Below are 15,130 nucleotides of genomic sequence, written 5' to 3' on the forward strand. Positions count from 1 at the left end.
ATATAATATCTAAATTTAATATAATTTATTAAATTTTAAATTATTTTTTTTATATAAAAAATTTTCAGACTTTTTTCTATTTTCTTTTTGAAATTCTATATATGTATATATTACCTTGGAAATATATAAATATATATATATTCCAATGATAACACCCCATACGTGGACGATTTGGCGTGCATAGCGCGCCATATACGCTAGTATATATAAATATAAATATAAATATGCTTCCATTCGGAGGCAAAACGGAAAAATTATGCTTTTAAAAATCATCGTATTGAAAATTCCATATAACTTTATCATAATGAATACAATTAATCGTAATAAATTCTGCAATAACCGCCCAACAAAATAAAGTTTACCCGTTTCTCACGAGTTCCATGAAATTATTATCAATAATTTCGCGCTCATAATTAGAGGACTGGAATTATGAAGAAAAGATAAATTATTATGCAGTAAACACTCATAATATCAATAATCACGAAGAGTGAAAGGCCATCATCGTTTTCTTTTTTCCTCCCAGCGCTTATTCCCTCTGCGTGAGGCTCATTACAACACAGTGTATGTAGTTGAGTACTCGTCGGATATACAGGTGTTGCACGCATTTAATTTCAACGTATCATTTGGCAACCCGAAGAGGAAGGGACACCCTAACACCCTTTATACGCTTGTTTCTGTCATTATCATTTTTTTCAAGGTATTTTTTTGCATTCTTATAAAGACTGTCATTATGTACTTCATAATTTTTTCCCCCAATTTCATGTATTTTTGCTCATGGCGGTGCAGGAATTATCGAAAAATCATTTGCATTAAAATATATTGAAAGAAAGACAGAAAATCTGGATTTTTAATTAACAAATCAACCTGTGCATAATCAGAAAAAAGTGGATGTTGAAAATGTTAATTCAAATACTAGTGTTTTCTGCCAATATTTTATACTTAATTCAAGTACATTTTTTACTCAATTCTATGGTAAATTCTAGTATTTCTAATAGAATATAATAAAAATGCACCTCCTTGTGATTATCTACATTGGGCGGGAAAGAATCGGATGGCAAGTAAATAATTCTAACCTAAAATACAATATATTTTCTAAGTGCTTTTCTTTTCAGCAGAATATATAATATCTTGAATCATTCATTACTGTTCCGCAGTAGTAAATAGACTATTTCCATAACATTATCTTCTTTTTTGTATGGTTATTTTACATTGCTTCGACTCTGTTAGAATATATGTCGATGATGGTCGAGACTTTAATTGGTTAGATCTCACTATTCTGCCCGGTCAGGAATCGAACCTGGAACCTATCCGTTGTGAGGCAGCGACCTTGACCACATCGTCAGGCCACCGGGCAATTTATACTATCACGAGATCTACTGCGCACTCCGTGCGCCGAATTTGAATTTGGCGGTTCCAGTTGACCAATGAGGGATTAGTCCTACCCGTTTCGAGATATTTCGACTCGGGCCAACTTCACTTTTGTGTTTCTACTTTCATAATAAGGATCATTGATTAAATCCTCATTAATTTATATCATTTATATCCTCACCTCGAATGGTTGTAACAAAGACTCACAAATTTAGAGTGATTTGATTATTACATGAGAGAATACGTACCGTGGATATTATCTGGTATGCATTCACAAAAAATACGAATGGTTTCAGAAGAATTAATGCAGCAATGAATCTTTTGAAAAGTTTCGAAAAATTAGGGGATACAACAGTTTATATGGCATCAATTCATCTTGCTTTGCGATGGAAAAAAAACGTAAGTCTGAGGCTCCCTATGAACGTAAAGTATGATGAAGTAGCATGAAAATGTGAGAGAACTTGATTTTCTTCACAAATAAAAATATCCTTAAAATGAGCAGTGCACCACTGGAAAATTACCCGAAATTACTCCAATTAATTGGCAAAAATCTGGAGATTTATTTACGCTTAGTAAATTGTAAAAAGTAACTAGCCCATAGCTGTTTTGGCTCATATTATTATTTTATAATTTTTCTTAAAACAGCATCAGGATAAGGAGAACAGTTTATATAAACAAAAATAGAGAGAGATGAATGAACAAGGGCCTTATATTAAATGGGTCCAGGGCGTGAAAACTTTGGTTGCTATCAGTGAGCTGAGTTGCAGAGGTCATAGAAGAAAGGATATACCTTCTGAGTGCGTTTAATAAGTAATTAAAGTCTAAGCCTAATCAGTTTTTATTATTTACTAATTCCTGTTGATAATCCAATATTTATATGCAATACGTCCATTGTAGAAATAAACAACATTAACCGATAAATCAGAGGATTCTTCGGAAATCAAGATTAGAACTTCCTTTACCTATTCACCTCATGTTTTTTTTTAACAGCTGGATGTGGGTCAGCCGCCACGTGCGGCCCCTATCTCTTTACCAGTGTGCACCCAGTGCCCTTTTTCCCTTGTCACGTGGCTCATATCACATACGGTAAAGTACCCATTGCACATTGTATAACAGTGCAGAGTCCTCCAGCTGCAGGTGATGCACTCCACCTGGCACACCAACTGCCTAATTAATAACAATCGCAATGCCCAATGGGTGACTACCCACAAAACGTCTCTTCAATTCTCATCGTCCTCCGGTCAACCTGATCAAACTCGCCGATAACTAAAAATTATTGGAAATGGAATAGTTAAATTAATTAAAACACAGTTAATAAAATCTAATCACTATTTCTTTATTAAAATCGCACGAGGAAGAATACCGTCTGAACTCTATCAATATCTCCAAGAGACTAAAGACTAGCCACAAAGGCCATCAGAACATTCGTCACCAAAGAAAGACTCCGAGGCGACTCCGTGGAGCCCTCCACATCGATTCATTTTTGTAATCATCATAAATCACTTCAATATATTTCTATGAATTTTAACTTGATATTCTAACAAAAATTGCTAATTATATTTTTAACCAGAAATTTTCATTTGCCTTTTTACTCACTGATTCATCACTTTCCAGTCAGTAATGATTTATGCCTTTACTTAAATCACAAATATTGAGTTTTGCATGGAGAAAAAAGTCGAATAAAAATAGCCGCAGAAAACACGGAAAATTCAGGAAATGGTGAATGAAAATTCCTGGCGATAATGATTAGTAAAATTTCCACTGGATTTCACAGTTTCCAGAAAAATTACGTAATTCTTTCGTGTTTCAGATTTTTGCTCGGATTTTTCTCTTATATTTCTATACAATTTCGCTGAACACCGTGCCTCTCTCGTGTGTCATGTTCATACAGTAGTTTTGGATTCCAAAAAACCTAAAGTTCAGAAATTCTTAGAGTGAAGAATCTGAAAATCGCCGGTCGCAAATCAAGAAAGCACTCCCGAAAAAACAGAATCTTTCCCCTATAAAACATTGTCCCATGAATTGGCGGTAAAAATAGGATACACGGAGAGAACTATTTAATGAAAATAGTACCGAGAAATTCATGTGATCGTCAGACTAATAATTGGTAATTTTTACTGAAGATACCGTTCGAAGATACCGAATTCGCATGACGGTTCGTACAATTTCTCTTCCAACTCACACTTTTTTAAATCTGAAAAAAAAAACAGTGACTCCTAGAATCTGGATGCGAGATATTAAATAAATCCACCAATTTATTTGATAAAATTCTCTTTATTACCGACTCGAGGAAGACGTCTGTTCTGGAGGACCGTTACCCAAAGACTGGAGACTATAATTAAGGCTGTTGTCGCGCGACAGTCTCTGTAAAAAGTTTATCCGCTGTAAAACGGGCCAGTTTAGAACACAATCTTTTAGCGGTATATAGTCTCACTTGATTGATTGCATTGTGCATGGATAGCTAAAGCATAACTATATATTTTCCATATTAACTATTTTTAATTATATAAATTTATGAATTTCCAATAATTATATTCCGTAAACCAAACGGTCAATCGATTTGATTTTTTTTTCTGTATTTCCTCCCACGATGTATATTCCACGTTTTTTTTTATTTCTGAAACTGTCGAGCTGTTGATTTTTAAAAAATTCTAATCGGCAAAACTCCATTTAAACACGTGTTAAATCACTCGAATTTCAAAAATTTATATCTCAAGTTCAAAACGGTCAATTGCAAACGGAAAAGGCTCATTTTGTTGCTAATTTTTCAAACTATTCACCATAAAATTTTTAACGAAAACTGTCGAAAAAAAATTCTACGCGACAACAACCTTAAGGAAAAATTGCCGCATTAGAAAAACGAGAAACAGAAATCCAATTTTTACCCCAAGAACAGGGACCCAATCGCTCTCAAATACAAAGCCCTGATCATAAATTAATCCTTCATAGATAGAATCATTTCCCTAATAAGTCATAAATGGCTGTCGAGTGATTTTTGTCCAACAATCAAAGATTATTCAACAAATACTCCAACACCAATCAATAAAACCTACTCAACTCCGCACTTGCAATGATGGAAACAACTCTTCACCTTTAATCATCCATTGAATCACGCGTTGAATATTAAGAATCGACTGAGCTCGCATGCTTCTAGGTCGCAGAGCAATTACAAAATACCATCATCTCAAGCTCGCAACTGCATTACCCAAACTATCAACATTACCATTCTGAAAGGCATCTCCTTACCGAGGAATTCAGAAGCCAATTAGGTCTAGAGGATTTCCAACAAAACAACGAGGTACAACTGAAAGATCTATAATCGCTTGAATATACCTCTCGTGAAAGTTGCATTGACGTCTGGAACGTCAAAATTACGCATCGGTATTCGTGATCGCGTTCGTCATTCGGGAGCAGCTCCATCATGCCCCGAAGGCTAGAATGAACTTGTAACGTTGAAGAAGCGTGGGAAGAATACCTGTGTTAATCCTCCCTCATTCCTCTTCTTTGGTAACCAATCACCAAGAGTCTTCGTCTTCCCCCGATCAACCAATTACCCTGAACGTCTCTCCCGTTGACTTGTAACGGGTCACCACTATTTCCAATCGTTTCCCCCTCAATCAGCCAAACCTCCAACTTCTTCAAGACAAATCAACTAAATAAAATTAACAAAAAAGAAACATCAACAAAATGTTTTTGTTTTTGTTTTTCTTTGTCCAAGTGGCCTCGCGTGATGTCGGCGTGTGCCCGCGGGGGCGTTCAGAAGTCTCGGGGATATCTCCTCGCGTGTCCTGCGAATATTCTGCAGGTGTGTGCTGATCTCATGGTGAAGAGAGAAAAGAAGGAGAAGATATTCCCCCTGGCGAAGATGGGAATTGCCGGCCGGTGCGTACCTTCAAACGTGGGCGGATCTTGCGGGTGGTGCCTACGGCTGATTCTCACCCATACCAACGAATACTTTTTGAAGGGAAGCGAATACTCAATCATTTTGCCGTTTTCTTGTTTTCAAATGTTTTCTACGAATGCTTTGAAAACAATCAGGGAAAAAAATTAGGCGCTAAACAACAGAGCTGTCCCGGAAATCATTCGAGATTTCTCTCAGAAGTCTGGACTGGGATTTGTGAAATCTGATCAAACGACCCGATTTCAAGGCCGGTGAAAGATCAATTCGGTGATCTCATGATAATACTTCTAACGGCATTCAATTTCAGCTTGGAATTTATTTCTAACGATCGGAAACGACTCCAACAAAGAACACAATGTTTATCCTTTCTATCGTTATTGGCGTTGCCTTGAACTCCATTTCTTTGATGAATACACGAGTTCTTGTTTTATTTTGACTCAATACCGAACGTTTTTTTATCATGATACTCTCGGTGAGAAAGATCGCAAGGGGGATTACATCTCGATCCTATTGTCGATCCTCCATGTACTTGCATGGATCAGATCAAAGTCAAATCGAAATTACCTGTAAAAGAAAACCACATGGACACCGGTAAATATGCAAGAAATATGTATTAATTATATACACACATTTCACACATATTTCGGCCGAAAATTCAATGAATCATATACACGCTGAATATATGAATATATATATGCGAGCCCATATATTGTAGGAGATACAATATATAACAATTATTTAATTATTTGATCCGATCTTCCATTTATTGTTAACAATTAAACTTTGGTTAAAGACTCGATATAATATAAGCTGGGTTGGTTGTGGTAAATTTAATGTTGCTTGCTCGAGAGTTCGTCTCCAAGTATCCTCGGTCACCAAATCGTCCAGGGTGTCAGGTCAACCCATTAGACAAGGCCCTTTGTCTATGGAGTTGGTCCACGTGTTGGGCTGTCAATTCCAATCAGCAGTTAACACGATCTACCAATTTTTTATTTCATATATATAGGTAAGAGACAAAATATTCAAAAAATATTCAGTACAATACCGAGTAAAAAGATAATATTGGTTTTAATTGGAATTGGAAGGTCAATAAATGAATAGACGTTTAAGTAAGAGCAATTGAATTATATTTTACTAAGATGTGTTCACACTTCGAGAGCAGTCGCCGAACTATACTAAAGTCAGCATAAGTTTTTACTTCTCTGGGTACCCCCACTCCACGTAGTTACCACTTGTAACCATGTCCCCCACTCCTAAAATCAATGTTAAAACTTATGCTGACTTCAGTATAACAAACGATCTCGAAATCACAAAAACCAAAGCATCGCCATCATGGTTTCTTTCTTTCCATGCTTAGAGATTTGTTTATATTATTTAATAAACATTTATATAGAGTTTCGTCGTAAGACCACACAGACGGTCTCTCCAAGAAATAATGACCCCATAGTATAATAAATATAAACTTATCTAGATCTGTAATATGACCGTATTGTTTTTGCTCTTTTCAATGAATAATTAGTTGACTTTCGCGGTGAGTATATAAAAAACAATCGAATAGAGCAAGTCCATCGGTTGGCAGTGGGATTAAAAAAATTATCGACATTTTATAAGAGTTCTCGAAAAATAGATATTATCTTTTTTTTCATTTGCGATTATACGATTTATACGAGAATTTTAAAAACGATTCTCATAGCATTGAGTAATCTACTGTCACTAATTATTCACTGTAAAAAAATCCAAATTGTTGCAATAACATATTATAGATAGGCAATGATCGTTATATAATTAATGATCAGTCACAGTGTTATTGAAAATTATGATATATGATATATGCAATCCTTGAGTTGTTTGTATTAGTAACTTATCGCTGAGGCGCGTGTATTCCACATATCACATACATAATTTTCCACAAAATACCTTCAGCCATCTGTTAGTGGACTAAAAAATGAACAAAATTCTGAAGGATTTACGACACGTAGAGGGCACTATTGTTAAATTGTTTTACACTACATAATTTCAACCCACTCATGTCTATTCACAGTTGTATTTCAACACGCGATACGTTGTCACTTAAGCCCTGACATTATCGATATGGAGTCACTATTCTTCAAGAAATTCACTCTGGGAATTTCAATATATTACGCAATATATTCCGTGTCTGCAGTGCAGTCTAATAATCCTGGAAATTCTCCAAATATTATAGTCATAATAGCTGATGACCTTGTAATTTATACCAATTGACAAGCATATTAAATTATAGTAAATCATATATTTATTCTTTTTATTTTGAGGGATGGAACGATGTGAGTTTCCACGGATCCAATGAAATTCCAACGCCAAATATTGATTCTCTGGCTTACAACGGATTGATTTTGCGGAATCATTATGTATTGCCGACTTGCACACCTTCTAGGACTGCCTTTCTCACCGGACGTTATCCAATTAGAGAGGGTATGATTTATTTTTATATCACATCAACCAATGGAACGATATGTTTAGTGCATCAACCGGAGCTTTTTAATAGTAATAAACTTTTTTATTGATACACCAGAACACTCGCCAGTAAATTCATCCCACAAATTTATTCCACGATAATTCATCCTAAAAAAGTTACCCCTTCCTTATTTTATCCCATTTAATTTTTTTTCAATTTCATCATTCATTCCATATATTTTTTCAGTCTTATTTTTGGGTTTGCCAAAAATAGTTTTATGTCATCGCGATCGGTAAAACGCGTTTACGGCCACAATAACATAAAATAGCATCATAGTCCCGCCGAAAAAAGTGATTCTGACTCATGCGCGTTATAATCTTCGCCTTTTTTCGTCCTAGGCGTGAAAAATACTATTTCCGTCATACCTACATAGAAAGATCCATTTTAGTCCCCAAATAACGGGAAGAAAGTGACCTATTCTAACCGTCAGATTTCCGTTGCTTTTGAGTGTCATATTAATAATGGTGTATGTCCAAATATTCAATCATAACATAATTGAGCATAATCTGTGGGACATAACATAAGGATAAACTTGAATATGACGTAATGGATATTCCCTGATAGTGTTGATTCACTGGAACGGTGAAAATCAAATCAACTAAAATAAATAAATATATGTTTTTGAAAATAGGTATGCAAGGTTATCCATTACTGGCGGGTGAACCGCGAGGTATACCTTTGACTACAAAACTACTTCCAGAACATTTGAGGAACCTTGGGTATTCAACACGACTCGTTGGCAAATGGCATGTTGGATATAGTAGTGATGAGCTTACCCCGGCAAAACGGGGATTCGATACTTTTTTTGGATACTATAATGGTTTTATTGACTACTATAGACATAATGCAACAACAATTTTCGTAAGTTTTGAGGTGCATTTATTACAGTATATGTTGAAGGCTATTCTAAATTCTGAAAGCCGCAAAAATAATTGTGACTCCGCTATTCTCAACTGATTCTTCTGCACTGAAGGCATTACATGAAGAGAAATATTCAGTGAAAATTACGAAATTATTCGCGTAATCCGGAAGAAGAAATTGTTGTCCGGTAATTTTGTAGGAATGAACAAAAAAAAAATCCTCAACGTTCGATAATTTTCAAAAATCTGCCACAAAATTCTCGACTTTGATGCATGAAAAAGAACATTTTTCCAGTTGAAAAATGTTGAATCATGGGCTATAAATGTTGGAATTAATTAATTAAGTGTGAAATCAATCGATGTGGCAACAAGGCTACTCAGGTTAGGTGAGCTCTCATGACAGAAACACAACATACACATGGAAACGCTTCACACAGACGTACAAGCCGTCGAGTGATGTTGTCAAACCAAACTACCGCGCTAATCAAAGTCATCAGTACTCTAGCTTGACCCATGATGTACCGGGTGTACTACCTTAAGGAAAAATGCCGGTACAAAGAGTTGTTACGGGGTAGGGGATCGTATTTCTATTCTAATTCATACGTTCTCCATTGAACTTCATTGAACTCCACTTCGTTCGCGGATTACAATTCGAGACGTAATTTATACGTTCTTCTGGTGATTTTTATTCGATTTTTCTCTTCGTCTGCATCATCAAGATTTGATGAACGCAATAAAATCAATTTCACATCCAGATCTAATTCTAGGGTGTGACTGGATATGATTTCCATCGCGACAATCCCAAGGAATTGAAGCCAGATTGGGCCAGGACAGGTGAATATGCCACGGATATTTTTACGGACGAAGCCGTCAAGATAATTGAAGAGCACGATATTCACCGGCCCTTGTACCTTCAGTTATCTCATCTTGCACCACATTCTAGTGATGTTGAGGATCCGTCACTCGAAGTCAGAAATTTCACGGCATTAAAGCAAGCATTTCATTACATCGAAAATGTAAAACGTCTCACGTATGCAGGTAACCAATTGACAGCGGTGAAGGTTCCATCACGGGATCTGAAACATTATACGAATATAGGGCACATTTTGTCAAACCAGACAGTGATTTTAAGGACGCCTCAGTTTTTCATGAAATTTCAATTTTCATCGAAATCTCATCCTTCGATATACGGGAGTACTACCTTAATGAGATAAGAGATACTTTTCTGCATGGAGACTAGAGATTATCTTTGCTCATCGTTGAAATATCTTGAATCTATAATTCTCGGTGATAGAATGATAAATAAATACCAACTATGTGAATTAAAAAATCAAATAAGAAAGACGAAATAGAACAAATCGTCCGAAAAATAAGAAAAAATCAGAGATGTGTTTTTCATGTATACTAGAAAATTGTAAAAAAATTTCAAGAAAATCTGAGACATTGCCAAGAATCGCTCTCAGGTTTAACGGAAAATGTCTCCTTTTCAAATTCGCAAATCCAAACCTTCAATCTTTATTGTCTTATCGACTTGGCAGATGAACGCTTAAAAAACTTAAAAAAAACATTTATCATGTTATTTATCATTCTATTTGAAGAATGATTCTTTCATTGCAAGGTATGGTAACTGCTGTGGACGAATCTGTGGGTCGCGTGGTAGAAGCACTAAATCGGAAAAACATATTAGCGAATTCAATAATTATTTTTCTGGCTGACAATGGAGCTCCAACATTTGGAGAGCATGAGAATTACGGATCAAATTATCCTCTGCGGGGGGTGAGTTATTCATCACATGACACGAAGAATGAGTTCAATCATGAGGTGAATCAAAATGATATTTATCAACTGCTTCTTTCAGATTAAATCCTCATTTTATGAAGGTGGAGTACATGGAGCTGCATGTGTCTACTCGTCGCTCATAAAAAATCCGGGAAGAATTGTCGACGACCTTGTCCACATGGCGGATTGGCTACCAACGCTGTACGCTGCAGCTGGCGGTAATGATCAAGACCTTGGAGTCATCGATGGTGTCAATCAGTGGCCGACAATCGAACGAGGAGAACCTGGTAGCAGAAAATCATTACTGATTAATATCGATGAAAAGGTGGATCGCGAAGCCGCCATTATCGGGCGATACAAACTCCTGAAGAAAGGTAGTCATTAATTTCGATACCACAAGAGTTTCAAAATGATCGGGCATTTCCTGATAGGTTCATTGCAAAGAAATGGGGAAGTAAAATTTCTTTAATTCAGAAATAATTTTTCTGAGACACTCAACGACTTCATTCGTCTACAGATAATGTTGAGGGGAATACCTGATTAATTTTTAAACTCGTGTGCTAGTCGAGGAATTATTATCTCAATCAAAATATCGGTCAATAGAATTGCCCCATTAGACGAAACTCACAATTGAGGAATAAGAATCGTGAAGTTGATCATGGATGAGTGAAATAATCAGAAGACCATGTAGTTTGTACCACGTGACAACGATTGAGGCAATTCTATTGGCCGAAATTCAGGCTTGAAGAATGATCATCAGATAATTATGCAAGAAGAGAGAAGACTCTAAGACTGTGGAATAATCTTGATTGAAGGTGCGATGCCACATTATGATGGTTATTATGGTAACAACATTGACGATGAAGATTCCTCAGCACCGGCATACGACTTGAATGCCATTATGTCATCATCAACTAGTCAAGCCATTCTCGAGACAACAGGGGTCCTCGCGAATTCCTCCATTATTCTAGATCTTCGAGCACGAGGGAGAATTATCTGCGAGCCTTTCACTAAATTCGCCAATTGCTCTGAAACTTGCCTCTTCGATCTGGAGATCGATCCTTGCGAGACAACTAATATCTCCAATCGTTTTCCAGATGTGAGTAGCTATTGTCATATCACATGATGTGATAAAGGGACAAGTTTTTAATTCTTGGGCTATGGTTTGGGCTCTAGATGGTGGAAATGTTGGAGAATTTTATAGCTGGGTATCGAAATGTTTTGATGAATCAAACAAACGCCCCAGTCGATCCAAAATCATATCCCGAGTGTCACAATGGCGTCTGGATGCCTTGGCTTGACGCAGAAGATGATATCATGGGAAAACTGAGTATTTAAAAGAGGAATCAACAAATAATTCGGAAAGTAATGCATTTCTTCATAAATCAACATTTTTTAAAGTTGTTGTCGCGTAGAATTTTTTTTCGACAGTTTTCGTTAACAATTTTATGGTGAATAGTTTGAAAAATTAGCAACAAAATGAGCCTTTTCCGTTTGCAATTGACCGTTTTGAACTTGAGATATAAATTTTTGAAATTCGAGTGATTTAACACGTGTTTAAATGGAGTTTTGCCGATTAGAATTTTTTAAAAATCAACGGCTCGACAGTTTCAGAAATAAAAAAAAACGTGGAATATACATCGTGGGAGGAAATACGGAAAAAAAAATCAAATCGATTGACCGTTTGGTTTACGGAATATAATTATCGGAAATTCATAAATTTATATAATTGAAAATAGTTAATATGGAAAATATATAGTTATGCTCTAGCTATCCATGCACAATGCAATCAATCAAGTGAGACTATATACCGCTAAAAGATTGTGTTCTAAACTGGCCCGTTTTACAGCGGATAAACTTTTTACAGAGACTGTCGCGCGACAACCACCTTAAGTGAAAAATGTCAGCTATTGCGATGTCTTACTCAAATCAAGTGATTGTGCTGTTACAATAAAATGATTAGTCTGAACAATCCGGTAATTTTCTATATAAAAAATGGCGATATACTCCAAAAATTAATGACTTCTGGTCGGTCAAGAAACTACCGTTAAAAAGCATTAACAGAAAATTTATATTCCGTCATTATTTATGAGAAGTCAGAAAATCAGCGTGACTAAATATTTTGTTTCAGATGTTATCAGAAATTGAAATCGAACCATTAATTTCCGAGGTATTGGGTATAGCATATTTTCGGTCCGATACGATACGGTTTTTTACTCGCGTGGAGTTTGCGTCTGAGGATAATCAAACGACCGCCTTTTTTGAAAAACTGAGAAAACGTTTAATTACAGAATTTGTTTCAGTTTTCCACATTTTATATAAGAGCGAAGAATTTGGAGTTCAGAACTCTTGATTACGCTGAACGCTTCGAATTAGGCTATGGGCTCTTACTTAAGGATCCGGAAGAACGAAATGGAAAATTACCGAAGGAAGGCGAGAGTTGGTGAGATGGTCCATATAAATATATGATATGGATAAAATATAATGATATACCGATAAAAAAATTCATTCAAAATTAAATTTTCCAATGTGCAGAATCATTATTTTATTTTTGGTCACAAAAGTACACTTACCGAATCATTCAAAATAATGAAATGAAAACGAGAGCTTATTCTCAAAAGGGAAAGGTAATACGGAAAATAATTAATCGGAAGCATATTGCTAATTTATTATTAAAGATAACTATATGGTATGCGATATGAGAGCAGTTCGCCACTTGTTTTAATTTAGAAGTATAAAGCCTATAAACAACTCCTCACCGCCCCCACAATTTTTTCATCAAGTAGAAATCGAAATTACAGATGTACTTCTGAAAAGCAAAAAAAAAAAACACTTTATAGCATTATCCCAGAAACTTTTTAAAAGTAAATAAAAATAGAGATAAAAAGTGATAGGTACCATTTTCAGAAGTATTATCATCACTTTTCAAAAGTAATCCATTATCAAAGTGTAAGTGGTATCGATAAAAATTCTCAAACTGTCAACTTTCTCCTAAAATCACATCCTAATAAAAATCAATATTCATAAATTAAAATATTAAAAAATAAATAATGATAAAAATTGTAAAATAAATAATGAATTCCCCAAAATTTTAAATAATCCAATTTTCACTTTTCAATAGATGAAATAATGATCACTAAATCTTTCCTCTAATTCCCTTCAGATCTCAAGTTTTTTCTATCTTCTCAGTAGCACCAGGTAGCTAAATTTTGATCCACGAACGAGAGAAAAATTATTCTACTGATAATAGGTGATCATCAAACAGAGATTTTGAGTTTTGCGCAGGTAGTCGGTGATATCCTAGAGCTATCCACAAACAGTTTCATATAATCACAGTAGTGCACAGATATATAGCCCCCTCTTCTCAACAATATGAGATTGTGGCTATATATAAGCATTTCGACACGAAGGTCCCGCATTCCCGTGAAATCGTAGTTTTTGATGGGCTGAAGAGATGATGAAGAAGAGGCTGATATAGCTGGAGGACATTCCCATGAGTCGGGGGCGGCCACCAGAGTATTTCGCACTCACAACTATCCCATGGGCTTCTCCAGCATCTCCTGGTGGAATCCTACAAGTCCCCTCGGGCTGTTCCCTGGCCGATATATTCCCCTGCCCCTTCCCCAACCAATGCTGCGTGCAGATATATGAATCTCCAATGCTTCAGAAGCGTTATTACTCAGAAAGAACACCCCCTAATCACCGAGCCAGGAAAAGGCCAAGACTACTACCCAAACGACTTTAACTTCACTGGGTTTTGCCTTAAACCTAAATATCCCAATCTAAAAAAAAACTTAAAAAATCCCAACCCGGAGAAATTAATAAAAAAAAAAACAATCTCACAGTTCAACTGCAATTATAAAATCTCCAGACCGGAATAAAATTAAAAACGAATCATCCTATTATAAAAATTATAACGAAAATGTTCTGAATGATGGTCTGCATCAACTGTATTGGTAGTTAACGGCGGTCTGTATTCCCATACGAAATATAGTTTATGACACCCGGGAAATTGACTCGGTGTCACCAATGCGTCTAGCATTCTGTGAATTTTGCTATCAGGAGAACATAAGAGGTGAGATGTGATCGCATACCATCTGCTGGCCACCAGCGATTGGCCCCTATTTACCCGACATCAATCCGATCGGTAAATTAGGAAAGTATAAACCGACAGGCAGTGGCCACACGTTCGACAAACCCTCGACATTTGCCAGTGACACGTATTAAATAAAAAATAAAAAATCACAACTGATCCTTGTGTTATACGGATATGCGTGAGCGTATGTGCCGATAGGTATGTGAAGAGATAGAGCCGGGATTATCATGCACGTGCATGTTGACAAAAGAAGTTTAGCTTGTAAAGCTGATTAAACCTTAGTTAATCACAACCGATCAGGAGAGTATAGAAAGGTAGAAAGGTGGGGCTCTCGGATTTACTGGGGGATCTAGTTGTTGGTGCGCATGTACTCCTGGTGTTATACTGTACTAGCGGGCGGTCCCGCGCGGCAAACCTCATCCATATACCTCCTATCACCACATGATCCTCTGATTTACACGACATAGCAACTGAATTCAGTGCTGCAGTCCGTGAATTCCTAAGATTCTACCATCATACCTAACGGCTGGTAGAGCTTACTCTCGCCATCTGCCTAATGTTCGGGGGATTTTTCAGTGAGAAAGACGAGTCATAGGGGTATTACCAATTACTCGTTTTGCTCTCTCGTTTCT

General features: G+C 36.2%; 1 protein-coding gene across 1 annotated transcript; it reads left to right on the forward strand.

Moving 5' to 3' along the window:
• The first annotated feature begins 7,324 nt into the window (after nucleotides 1–7,324).
• Nucleotides 7,325–13,398, forward strand: LOC105268376 (arylsulfatase B). The gene is made up of 9 exons (XM_011307904.1): nucleotides 7,325–7,492; nucleotides 7,561–7,720; nucleotides 8,395–8,624; nucleotides 9,391–9,661; nucleotides 10,242–10,399; nucleotides 10,482–10,776; nucleotides 11,218–11,501; nucleotides 11,579–11,767; nucleotides 12,706–13,398. Exons 1-8 carry the CDS (start codon nucleotides 7,361–7,363, stop codon nucleotides 11,738–11,740), a joined length of 1,692 nt encoding a protein of 563 aa, XP_011306206.1. The 5' UTR covers nucleotides 7,325–7,360; the 3' UTR covers nucleotides 11,741–11,767; nucleotides 12,706–13,398.
• Nucleotides 13,399–15,130: the final 1,732 nt, after the last annotated feature.

This window comes from Fopius arisanus, unplaced genomic scaffold, assembly GCF_000806365.1.
Source record: "Fopius arisanus strain USDA-PBARC FA_bdor unplaced genomic scaffold, ASM80636v1 scaffold00056, whole genome shotgun sequence".
Lineage (NCBI taxonomy): Eukaryota > Metazoa > Arthropoda > Insecta > Hymenoptera > Braconidae > Fopius > Fopius arisanus.